At 41.9% G+C, this 12,600-nt stretch overlaps 1 protein-coding gene across 1 annotated transcript; it reads right to left on the bottom strand.

Annotated features, from left to right (window-relative positions):
* Positions 1-5,502: 5,502 nt before the first annotated feature.
* On the bottom strand, positions 5,503-8,102 carry LRRC10 (leucine rich repeat containing 10). The gene has a single exon (XM_030821840.1). It carries the CDS (start codon positions 7,780-7,782, stop codon positions 6,943-6,945), a length of 840 nt encoding a protein of 279 aa, XP_030677700.1. The 5' UTR covers positions 7,783-8,102; the 3' UTR covers positions 5,503-6,942.
* Positions 8,103-12,600: the final 4,498 nt, after the last annotated feature.

Here is a 12,600-nt window from a genome sequence, read left to right as displayed (position 1 = left end):
TGTTGGTGAGGGTTGGGCTTCTAGCATATCCATCACCCAAATATTGGACATTGGACCCAGTAGGTAACTTCAACCCTCATGCCTATCTTACCCTCCACACTTTGGAGTCCCCAGAGTCCATTTCCTCCATATTTGTGTCCACATGTCACTTTTGTTTAGTTCCCACTTACAAATGAGAACATGAGATATTTGATTTTCTGCTTCTGTGTTCACTTAGGATAATGGCCTCTAGCTCCATCCGTGTTGCCGCAAAGGACGTTTTTTTTTAATGGCTGTGTTGTATTCCATTGGTGTATATGTACCACATTCTTAAAAGTCCAGTCCACTTTTGGTGGCTTGTGGTTGGCTTTGTGATTTTGCTAGTGTAAATAGTGCTGCGACTGCAGGTGTCTTTGATAAAATGATTTCTTTTCCTTGGGATAGATACACAGTAGTGGGATTGCTCGGTCAAATGGTAGTTGTAACTTTATTTCTTTGAGATACCACCATACTGTTTTCCATAAAGGTGGAGCTAATTTACATTCCCACCAACAGTGTATGAGTGACGGATGGAGTTTCTTTTAACTCAGAAATAGCAAGTATGGAAGCAGTGGGTTTTTGTTTTCACAAGACTTGTGACATGAAAAGAGAAATTTGGAATGTAAATTAATTGTTACTGCGTAGAAATTTGTCTAAGTGCTTAGGAACTTAAAATCTATCTTAGTTTGGTGAAATGCTCCCAAACAAATCAGTAAACTCAGTAATGAGAAAGATATATTTGTCTTGTTACATAAATACTTTTAAAAATTAATGGCAAACAAATGAACAAAAAGTAAATTAAAATGCTAAGAAATGGGAAATATATTTTCAATAGATATGACAGACAAAACTATTAATATTCACAATAGAAATAATTTCTCTAAATCAGTAAGAGAAAACACATAAGAAAAAGGACAAAAGTGATTCATAGAAGATAAAATTTAAATATCCAATAAGCACATAAAAAGATACTCAAACTTACTAGAAGTCAAGAAGTCAAGTAAGTAAAATTAAACCAGGAGAATACTTTTTTTTCTTTTTTTTTTTTTACTTTAAGTTCTGGGATAGAAGTGCAGAACATGCAGGTTTGTTACATAGATATACATGTTCCATGGTGGTTTGCTGCACCTATCAATCCCTCATCTAAGTGTTAAGCCCCACATGCATGAGCTATTTGTCCTATTTCTCTCCCTCCCCTCACCCCCCACACCCTGACTGGCACTGGTGTGTGTTGTTCCCCTCCCTGTGCCCATATGTTCTAATTTTTCAACTCCCACTTATGAGTGAGAACATGCAGTGTTTGGTTTTCTGTTCCTGTGTTAGTTAGCTGGGGATGATGGCTTCCAGCTTCATCCATGTCCCTGCAAAGGACATGGTCTCATTCCTTTTTATGGCTGCATAGTATTCCATGGTGTAAATATGCCACATTTTCTTTATTCAGTCTGTCGTTGATGGGTATTTGGGTTGATTCCATGTCTCTGCTAATGTAAATAGTGCTGCAGTAAGCATACGTGTGCATGTGTCTTTACAGTAAAATTATTTATATTCCTTTGGGTATATACCCAGTAATGGGATTGCTGGGTCAAATGGTATTTTTGGTTCTAGATCCTTGAGGAATCACCACACTGTCTTTCACAATGGCTGAACTAATTTACATTCCCATCAACAATATAAAATCATTCCTATTTCTCTAGAAAATACATTTTTAATCATCAAATTGACAGAAGAAAAAATGAAAAAGAAGCGAAGTGGGGAGAGATCCCATTTTGTGCTGTCAGGAGTGTGGAGAAGCAGGTGTTCTCTTACCCAGCTTCTGACAGCAGTGAATTGCTGCATCCTTGCTGAATGTAACCTAAACATCTCTATGAAATAAAAAAAAAAAAAATCTATTGTCTTTGGCACAGGAAAAAAAAAAAAATCTATCTTAGTTAACCTTCAGTTTTTCTTTGAGGAAGGATAATTTGGGTTTGGTATTTTACACTCCTCAACCCCAAATCCAGTCTTTGCCTGCATTGAGATTGTGCAGGCTTACCCCTGCTAGCTGCCTTGCTCACAGCTCCCTGTGGATTGGTTTTCTATTGCTTTAACTGAGGATGCACTGGCAGGAGATATGGAGACAGAATCTATTCTCTTCCTGCCTTTGCTCTTTGTCTCTGGAGGTAACTGCATCCCTGCAAGACCTGCTACTATATCTTCGTTAGGCAGCACCTCTTACCATGGTTCTTAGCTCTTAATGGATTTGGGAAATGATTTTTTTTTTTTTTTTAATTGAGACAGAGTCTTGCTCTGGCCCAGCCAAAACATTTTTTCACTGTTTAGTCTTACAGGTGATAACAGCTGCTGCTATTGTGAGTGTCTGGGTTGCTATTACTTGTTTTTTTCCCCCACTTCACCCTGTCTTCACTAAGGTCTCTCCATGTAATCACATGGGGTGAATGCAGTTTCTTGCCAGGGCTCCGAATAATAGAAGTCAACAAAATACTCTGTACAAAACCCTTTATAAAAGTCTGCTGTGTGCCGTATTAACATATTAGATCAATAGAAGATATTAAGAGAAACTTTTTAAAAATCAGAATTACCGGCCAGGCGCGGTAGCTCACGCCTGTAATCCCAGCACTTTGGGAGACCGAGGCAGGTGGATCACGAGGTCAGGAGATCGAGACCATCCTGGCTAACATGGTGAAACCCCATCTCTATTAAAAAATACAAAAAATTAGCCAGGTGTGGTGGCAGGCGCCTGTAGTCCCAGCTACTCGGGAGGCTGAGGCAGGAGAATGGCGTGAACCCGGGAGGTGGGGCTTGCAGTGAGCCGAGATCATGCCACTGCACTCCAGCCTGGGTGACAGCGAGACTCCATCTCAAAAAAAAAAAAAAAAGAAACAGAATTACTATAGAACTTTTCAGATTCTCAATATGAAGACTAAAGATAACCCTGATTTCAAATTTGTGATTTTAAAATTGTGAGCAGTGTATAATAGCTCTTTTCAAAGGAGTCTTGAAAAGATTACATGAATTAACTTAAGAACCTGAGGAAAGTACCTGGCCTCTAGCAGCGTTCTACGTGTCAGCCTTTCCTCCTGTCCCATGGGCTGGGTACATGATAAAATCTCCCATCTTCAAGAAGTGTGGTGGAACTGTAAAAGGCACTGATGATTCAATGATAAGTCCTGCTTTGTGTTTGCCAGAAGTGGACGGTCCACAAGGAAAGAAAGGCATGCATACCTTGTTTTCAAATAGTAGTAGTATCCTTTTTATGGTATGGAGGTGAAAAATAGTATGCTTAAAAAAAAAAAAAAAGGCAAAACGCAGAGTAAAAGTATCTAACAGGACCGATGTCTTCAGTCACATGCCTCCTGCCCCTTAAGAAACACATTTAATGCCAAGGAATAGTCCCGTGTTTTCAAGTACTTTGGTGATTAATTCTAGAATAATAGATAAGGAACAAAGTATATTCATTTAGAAATTTGCAAATGCATCCTTGGTAATCATGTCTGTGTGTTTTCCTATTTTGGTAAGCCAGGAGCATTTGACCAAATTGTGGTTATATTTCTTATATTCAGGACTTTAGATATTATGGTTGAAAATTTTCTGAAGAGAAAACAGCTTTTTTGTTCTATTGCCACTTTTTTTTTCTCCTTCAAATCATGGGATGCCACTTAAAAAAAAAAATTAAGGAATTAAACTTGCTTTTAGGGTAAATATAGGTGTTGTGCTGCATGGTGTAATACTTAGTAAAAGAACATTTTATATAAACCTTCACTGTCACATGCCAGGCACTGTTCTATGCATTTTATACACAGTAATTGGTTTAATCCTTACAGTGCTCTGCAGAAACTGTTATAATTTTACTGATGAGGAAACTGAGGCACATAGATGATAACTGACTAGTACATGGTAAGCCTAGGATTTGAACCCAGGTAGTCTGAAGGGCCATGCTCTTAGCCACTATGCTACATTGCTTCTGGTTCACTGTGTTGGATATGTGCCTTTAGTTTGAGTTCAGTTGATTATTAGGGCACAAACCCACTTTTAAGTGTAAAATTACAAACTCTAGAGATGTTGCATTTTAGGACAAAATAAAGAAGCAAACTTGGTTGCTGATTCATTTCCATTGATTCCATGTTAAAGATTTCAGTTGGCATCACTCTTATTTATGGAATCTAAAATCTTGTGTAAACTTCTGGAAGACATTTTCCCTTTGATGCATTAACACTTTGAGTTTCAAGACTTAAAAATCAGGAGCAAAAAAGTTACATTTGGTGCTTCAACATTTTCTTTACTTTCTAATTGTGTCAACATTTCTGGAAACTATTAGAATGGTTATAGAAATGTAAGTATGCATTTATGTACTTTATAAAATTGATTGAAGGCCGGGCGCGGTGCTCACGCCTGTAATCCCAGCACTTTGGGAGGCTGAGGTGGGTGCATCACGAGGTCAAGAGATCAAGACCATCCTGGCTAACACAGTGAAACCCTGTCTCTACTAAAAATACAAAAAATTCGCCGGGCGTGGTGGTGGGCACCTGTAGTCCCAGCTACTCGGGAGGCTGAGGCAGGAGAATGGCATGAACCCAGGAGGCGGAACTTGCAGTGAGCCGAGATAGCGCCACTGCACTCCGGCCTGGGCGACAGAGTGAGACTCTGTCTCAAAAAAAAAAAAAAAAAAAAAAAAAAAATTGATTGAAAATCTACAGTGAAAACATTTTTGGAATGCACATTCAACAGCGAACACTTGACCATACCATTTGAGAAATGTTCGTTGTATATTGATTGTTTTAGAAGAAAACAGCTTGATTATGGGTCAAAATGTTTATAATTTGACTACTGATTCAGACCAGTTAGCTCTTTAGATGAGAGTTCTGTATGGATCAATTGGCTTCACTCTGTTTTATGGTTATAGTCTGCAACTACAGAATGGCCGATTAATCTTGGGAAGGGTAAGACAGGGTCAAAAGAAAGTCAGCAATCTATAAACCTTGCTATAGATTAAGCTTAGAATGCAAGTTCTGTTGACAAAAGTTTCTAGCATCAGCTGAGTATAATTTGGCTTCCGTCATTAGGAATGAGATAAATCCTAACTGTCCAACAGAAATATGGACTTGTTTCTAAAGGAGTTAAATATGTTTGACCTGAAAGTTTAAACCTATTACATTAAATGATTAAAGGAGCCTTTTTTGGCAGTCTGATCAATGGGTTGCAAATGCTCTGCAGATGGGAGGTGGCGATACGAAGGAATTATGCAATATCATCCTTCCTCTAGTTTAGCAGGAAATATTTCTGGTAGGAAGACATACATGAAAATAGGTCTGCTGTGTAATGTCATTTTAGAACCAAACTTTGTTGGGTTAAGATGCTTTTATGGAAAAGGTCCTTTTAAAAACTTGGTACTGTATGTTTTAGTTAAGATGACACTTTGTGTCCTTGTTTGCTGAAAAGGTTCAAGTACATGAAGAATTGTATTATTAAATTACCCACTGACAACAATTTCTTTAAAGTTTATATATTTGTGGGAAGGTCACAATTTACATACTTTCAAAAAACAAAATACCTTGGTTTATACATTGTCAAAACAGTCTGTAAAAATCAAAACAAATTGAAACAAAGGCAGAGATACTAGGCGAAAGAGGCAGAGACTTCCTATATACACTACAACTTGCTATTCAAATTTCAAAGTGCTTGTTTCAAGTGAACACATTTCTCACCTACTACGTTTAAACTAACATGCTTCTGGAAATGTGGTTTTCCTCCAAGGACAGGGATTCAATTTAGCTCAGCTCTGGCTCATTAGTGTGAATAAACAGAAGGGCTTTGCTTCAGGGAGGTAGACAGGAATCACAACAAGGCTTGACTTTAATGAGACTGCATTGCCACAGAGGTTCTCTTTTCAGATGACTTCCAACACTGTCAGTGACAGTAAACTGTTGGGAGCAGATCTTGGGTCAAACCTTTTAGGGAAAATGAACTAAATCAGCATGAGCATCAGCAAGTTTAAGGTGACAGCTGAAGGCTGGGTGTGGTGGCTCATGCCTGTAACCCCAGCACTTTGGGAGGCTGAAGCAGGAGCATCGCTTGAGCCCAGGAGTTTGAAACTAGCTTGGGCAACATAGCAAGACCTCATCTCTACGAAAAAATTAAAGACTTAGCCAGGTGTGCACATCTGTAGTACCAGTTACTGGGCAGGCTGAGGCGGGAGGAAGGCTTGAGCCCAGTAGTTCGGGGCTGCAGTGAGCCATGATTGTGCCACTGCACTCCAGCCTAGCAACAGAGTGAGACCTTGTCTCTAATAATAATAAAAGGGGCAGCTGGAGTCCACCAAGAGATATTGTCCATCAGGGATGTTTTCAGCAGGCACTAAACTGCTGGCGAAATAGTTTCATCTTGAGCCTTTACAACAACAAACAACTTTTTTTCTGTGAATCTGACTAATTGCCTAGGTAGAAATGTCTTTTTCAGTGGCCTCAGTGATACATTGATACTGTTTATGGTCATTTACAGTAAAGAAAATATGTCCTGCAAAGGGACAGACCACCAGAATATTTAGTTTTATGACAAATACCTTATCTGAGGAACTCATGAGCCTCATGACCAGTCACTTCTAGAGAGTGCAGGAGTTCAGAGTGTCCCAGCCCCTTTTGCTCTTCAGTGTTTCAAAATATCTGTGTGGAGAAGCTGTTTTCTTGCAAAGAAGTTATGATCTCTGGATTGTCATGCCATCATTGGCACACAACTCCCCTCTGGAAGAGGAGCTGTTCGCCAGAAATATTTTCTCAGTGTGATTTATGGCATTCCACCTGGCTCTCTCCATCAGTCTCTACTAGCAGAGCCACTCCCAAATGACCCAGAGCCATCCTTTCCACCCCAGTGGAGAGGCTTCCAGAACGTGCTGCAGTTGGGTCCTTGGCATTGACTTGCAACTGAAGCTCCTCAGGAGTTGGTAGGAGGAAGTAGAGGAGGTGGGACTGGTGCCTGTAGCTCCTGGCTTTCCTCTCTGACCAACGCATAGCGCCTGGCTTTCCTAGGGTCGGGCTCTGGCGTCTCTTCTGCCCATCTCCCCACACGGCGCACGCCTTTGGCCACCTTGGGTGCGTTCCTGCAAGGATTGTGGTCATAGATGACCAGCTTCAGACTTGACAGGTGGGCCAGGCTGGGGAAGTAACGGATGCTGTTCCAGTCCACATCAATCACCTCCAGGAAGGGCATGTGAAGCAGCACAGCGGGAAAGTCAGTTAGCCAGTTGCCCGAGAGCCAGATGGTCCTCAGCTCCTGCAGGCGCCGGAGCTGGCCTGGCAGCAAACGCAGGGCATTGGAGCCGGCATGCAGAGTCTTAAGGAGTCTCAGCTCACAGACCACATCCGGCAGCTGGGTGAGGCAGTTGGCCTCGATCCACAGGGTCCTGAGGTTCTGGAGCAGGCTCAGCTCACTGGGGAGGTCGCAGAGTTTGTTGTTGCCCAGGTAGAGGATGCAGAGCTGTTTCAAGGTGCACACCACCTGGGGCAGAGCCTTGAAGTTGTTGAAATCCAAGGCCAGAATCTGCAGGTTCTGTAGCTGCCCCAGCTCCGGAGGCAGGCTGTTGAGGTGGTTGTCGCTCAGGTAGAGCTTGACCAGCTCCCTGAAGGAGCACACGTGCAGGGGGAAGCGGCGTAACTGGCTCCCACTCAGATCCACCATCTTGTCCAGTGGCATCTCACGGAGGTCCCTGACCACATAGTTCTGGCAACGGTCAGCAGGGATGAAGGCCACGAGGGCCCTGATGGTGTTCCCCATGCGGAGGCTGGGGGCATGGCGAGCCCCAGAGGACAGACTCACTGAGCGGGGCTGGCTCAGCTGACTGCTCTGGGGCCTATCCTACCCTCCCATTATAACTTGGGGATTGCATGACAAAAGCCAGTCACTTTGACAGAGAAAAGTGCTCCTGATAGCAACTTGAGTGTCTGGCGACAGCGCAACAGTTCAGCAGGGGCTGGGAGGCCACGTCTGACTCACATGCTTGCCTTTAATCACCCAAGCCCCAATCCCCTTTATCAACTTTTTTTCATTTCAAGCTGAAAATAGCTTTGCTGTTTTTTTTCCCTAATGATAAAATATTAACACATTACATAAAGGTGTAAAAGAAGAAAATGAAAAACACCCATAGTTCTATTACTCAGAGATAAATACTGTACACATTTGCATGTGTCCTCTAGCCTTTTTGCTATAAGTAATCATTTGTTTTTAAAAATTGCACTTTAGGAGCCTTTTGTTTTGTTTTGTTTTGTTTTTTGACAGGGGCTCATTCTGTCACACAGGTGGGAGTGCAGTGGTGCAATCTTGGCTCACTACAGCCTCTACCTCCCTGGCTCCAGCAATCCTCACACCTCAGCCTCCTGAGTAGCTGGGACTACAGGTGCACACCACCATGCCCAGCTAATTTTTGTATTTTTTGTAGAGATGAGGTTTTGCCATGTTGCCCAGGCTGGTCTTGAACTCCTGGGCTCAAGTGATCTGCCTGCCCCGGCCTCTCAAAATGCTGGGATTACAGGCGTGAGCCATGGCACTTGGCCAGGAACCTTATTTTCTAATCATGACATATCATGGACATATTTTTATGTTTGCAGGTATCTATGCAATTATTTTAAACACCTGCATAGCATTCCATTATATGGATGTACAGTAATTTAAACAGTTCTCTGTGGTTAGGCATCTAGGTTGTTTAAAATGCACGACCATTATAAACATCCATGTGCATACAGATGTGAGCAGCAATCCACTCATTTCTTTAGAAACCGTCCTTAGAAGTGTTGCTGGAGCAGGCCTGATGTGGTGTCTCATGCCTGTAATCCCAGCACTTTCGGAGGCCAAGGTGAGCAGATCACTTAAGCCCAGGAGTTTGAGGTCAGCTTAGGCTACATGGTAAAACCCGTCTCTACTAAAAAAAAACAAAAATTAGCTGGGTGTGGTGGTACACACCTGTAATCCCAAGTACTTGGGAGGCTGAGGCAGGAGAATGGCGTGAACCCAGGAGGCGGAGCTTGCAGTGAGCCGAGATCGCGCCACTGCACTCCAGCCTGGGCGACAGAGCAAGACTCCATCTCAAAAAAAAAAAAAAAGTGTTGCCGGATCATAGCTATGCATCATTTACAGGTTTTTCATTGATGGCTCCTCTGTACCCCACCAAATCTGAACCAGTACACACACCCACCAGCAATGGTTACAGGTGTCTACTTTCTCATGTCTTCGTTCTTATCAGATGATATCTTTCCACAGTTTAAAAACTTGCCTTTGACAAAAGATAAGTAGAAAAGCAGAAGAAAGAGAAGCAAGCTAGCCTTCTGCATGTTAAATAAATTCGGATGTATTCCTACAGTGCACCTGTGTCAGGTATGTTTGACCACCCATTAAAGGTTTGTGCTTCCCTTCCATAGTGTCCAGTTGTTCCAGACAAGCAGCTGTCCAGCCAGGACAATTTCCTAGTGCTGGTCTACAGGGGAAACTTCAAGTTCTGGCCAAAGTAATGTGGGCAGAAGTGTTAGATGTCACCTCTAGACTTGGCTCATTGTAAAACAAACCTTTCGCCCTTCTCCACGCTCTCCTTCCCCATCTACTGGCTGGATGTTGTCACCCAGAGTGACTTCAGGAGCCACCAAGTATGTGGAAGTCATATGTTGAAGGTGGCAGGGCCGTGGTCATCCTGGATTCCTGAATAAGTGCTAAGAGCAAAACATCTCCTTACCCTCCTCACTCCCACTTGATCCCCAATTGGATTGAGGTAAATGAGAAATAAATATTAATTATGTGAAGTCATTGAGATTGGGGGCTTATCTGTTATATTACTTTATACATACAGCAGTTGTTAAAAATAAGGAGGTAAATCCACATATACTGATACGGGAAGTGATTCCGGATAAAGTAGGGAGGGAAAAAAGCAGATTTCAGAATAGTTTTTTAATGATTCCCATCTGTGAAAAAATATATCTTTGTGTGTGCATAAAAATATCTGTAAGAAATAATGGTGATTAACTCTGGAAAACCTACCTGAGGGTTTGTAGGTGATAGGGATGCTGACTTTTCCATTTACATCCTTTTGTACTCTTGATTTTTTTTAAAAACTAGAGGTACTTATCATTTTAAATTTAAAAACTCTAGTCCAAAAACAACCAATCCGTCAGCCTACCTGCTCTCTGAATAGAGTTTCAGGGTGGGCGAGGGGGCCTGGCACACCCTTGCTCCGCGTCCAATGACTTTGCTGCTGAATTGCTTGTAATGGACCACACCGTTGAGAAGCACCTCGTGAATGGCAATTCTACAGAGCTGTTTGGTGATGCAGCAGAGCTACCCACTTTCTGCTCACAGGTCATGACTGAAGCCAGTGTTCTTCCTGGACTTTCTACACATTGAATGTCAAGGGCTATTATCTTGAGCCCTCTTCTTGCTTTGCTTATTTGTATTAAAATAACTGGCCTGTCAACTCTGCTTTGCTGCTATATTTAGCGTGGTCAGGGGTGACCACAAATGGTTATGAAGCAGCTGCCCTAGTGTCATCCCTAGAAATGATAATGATAATAATGTTGCTACCAGGTGCCTTATATATATTATCTGTTCTTACAACACCAGCCAGATAAATGTTTTACCTTACTTTTCAGATGAGAAAACTGTGTGTGGGTCAGAGAGGTTTAATGATATTATCAAATATTGACTGAACACCTACTATTGCTTTAGATGCAGGTAATCAAATGAGTAAAAATATAGATAAAACCCTGATCTCACACAGTGTACAATTCTATCAGGGTAGGCTCCCGTTGAACCACACAAGGTGACAAACTTTGCCCTGCCAAATGGAATTTCCATGCAGCACTTTAGGTAACAAAACACTTGAAGAAGATCTCTTACGTGAAAATCAGAGATTGAAATAAGAATGTTTAAAATCAAGACAAAAAAATGAAGTGAATAGAAGAAAATAATAAACTATAACGTAATATTTTCAGAGAGTTAATGATAGCACTTGTGTGCTGGGTGTGGTATTATTAGGTCATTTAATCCTTACAGCAATCCTAAAATGTATGTACTGTTATTGTTTCCACTTGATAAAGAAAGAAATCAGGGAACAAGGAGTTTATGCAACCTGAACAAGCTAGCGCGTAGCCGAGCAGGGATCTGAACCCAGATCATTTTGCTCTACAGTCTGTGTTCCAAATACTGTGCCTTTCTTGGATGATATAACATCCATAAAAAGAGTAGGATGCTATTAGAGAGAAAGAAATATTCTAAGAAAGGGCTCTGGGAAATAAAGATATGAAAAAAGCACAATTAAAAGTAAAATAGAAGAAAAACAGTAGATGTTTCCTCAAAAAATTAAAAATAGAATTACCAAATGATCCAACAATTCCACTTCTGGGTATATATCCAAACAAAATAAAAATAAAAACAGGATCTTTTTTTTTTTTATGAGATGGAGTTTCACTCTTATTGCCTAGGCTGGAGTGCAATGGCACGATTTTGGCTCACTGAAACCTCTGCCTCCCACGTTCAAGTGATTCTCCTGCCTCAGCCTCCCGAATAGCTGGGACTACAGGGGTGCACCACTATGCCCAGCTTTTTTTTTTTTTTTTTTTTTTTTTGTATTTTTAGTAGAGACAGAGTTGCACCATTTTGGCCAGGCTGGTCTTGAACGCCTGACCTCAAGTGATCCACCTGCCTCTGCCTCCCAAAGTGCTGGGATTTCAGGCGTGAGCCACCACACCCGGTTAAGATGGGAAATTTTTGCATATTTTACCACAATTAAAAAAATAAAATTTAAAAATGTAATGGAAGGCTTGAGAACATCTCATCAAAAGTTGAAGAAAAGGCTGGGTGTGGTGGCTCATGCCAATAATCCCAGCAATTTGGGATGCTAAGGTGAGAGAAGTTTAAGACCAGCCTGGGCAACATAGGGAAACCCTGGCTCTACAAAAAATTTAAAAATTAACTAGGTGTAGTGGCGTGCTCACCTATAGTCCCAGCTACTTGGGAGGCTGAGGTGGGAGGATTGCTTGAGCCTAGGAGGTTGACCAGTCAGCCATGATTGTGACGTTGTGCTCCAGACTGAGTGACAGAGTGAGACCCTGTCTCAAAAATAAAATTAAATTTAAAAAGAGAGACAGGCTGGGCATGGGGGCTCACACCTGTAATCCTACTCTTTGGGAGACTGAGGTGGGGGATCACCTAAGTTCAGGAGTTCGAGACCAGCCTGGCCAACATGGTGAAACCCGCTCTCTACTAAAAACACAAAAATTAGCTGGTCGTGGTGGCAGGCACCTGTAGTCCCAGCTACTTGGGAGGCTGAGGCAGGAGAATCGCTTGAACCCAGGAGACAGAGGTTGCAGTGAGCCAAGATCGTACCACTGCATTCCAGCCTGGGTGACAAGAGCAAGACTTCATCACACACACACACACACACACACACACACACACACACACACACACACACACAGAAAAGAAAAAAAAGACAATTATGAAAGAAGTACATGAAAGAGTTTTCTAGGGCTGACATATATGAGTTCTCTGATGAACTTGTCAACTTTCTAGCACAATAAATGAAAAAGACCAACACCACTGTAAAATTTCAGC

This window comes from Nomascus leucogenys, chromosome 10 (assembly GCF_006542625.1).
Source record: "Nomascus leucogenys isolate Asia chromosome 10, Asia_NLE_v1, whole genome shotgun sequence".
Classification (NCBI taxonomy): domain Eukaryota; kingdom Metazoa; phylum Chordata; class Mammalia; order Primates; family Hylobatidae; genus Nomascus; species Nomascus leucogenys.
Note: the sequence above shows the minus strand (reverse complement) of the source record. Positions and strands in the feature narration are given on the sequence as shown.

What these genes read in the sequence shown, in the direction of transcription:
- LRRC10 (XM_030821840.1), bottom strand. Translation starts at nt 7,782, where the DNA reads ATGGGGAACACCATCAGGGCCCTCGTGGCCTTCATCCCTGCTGACCGT.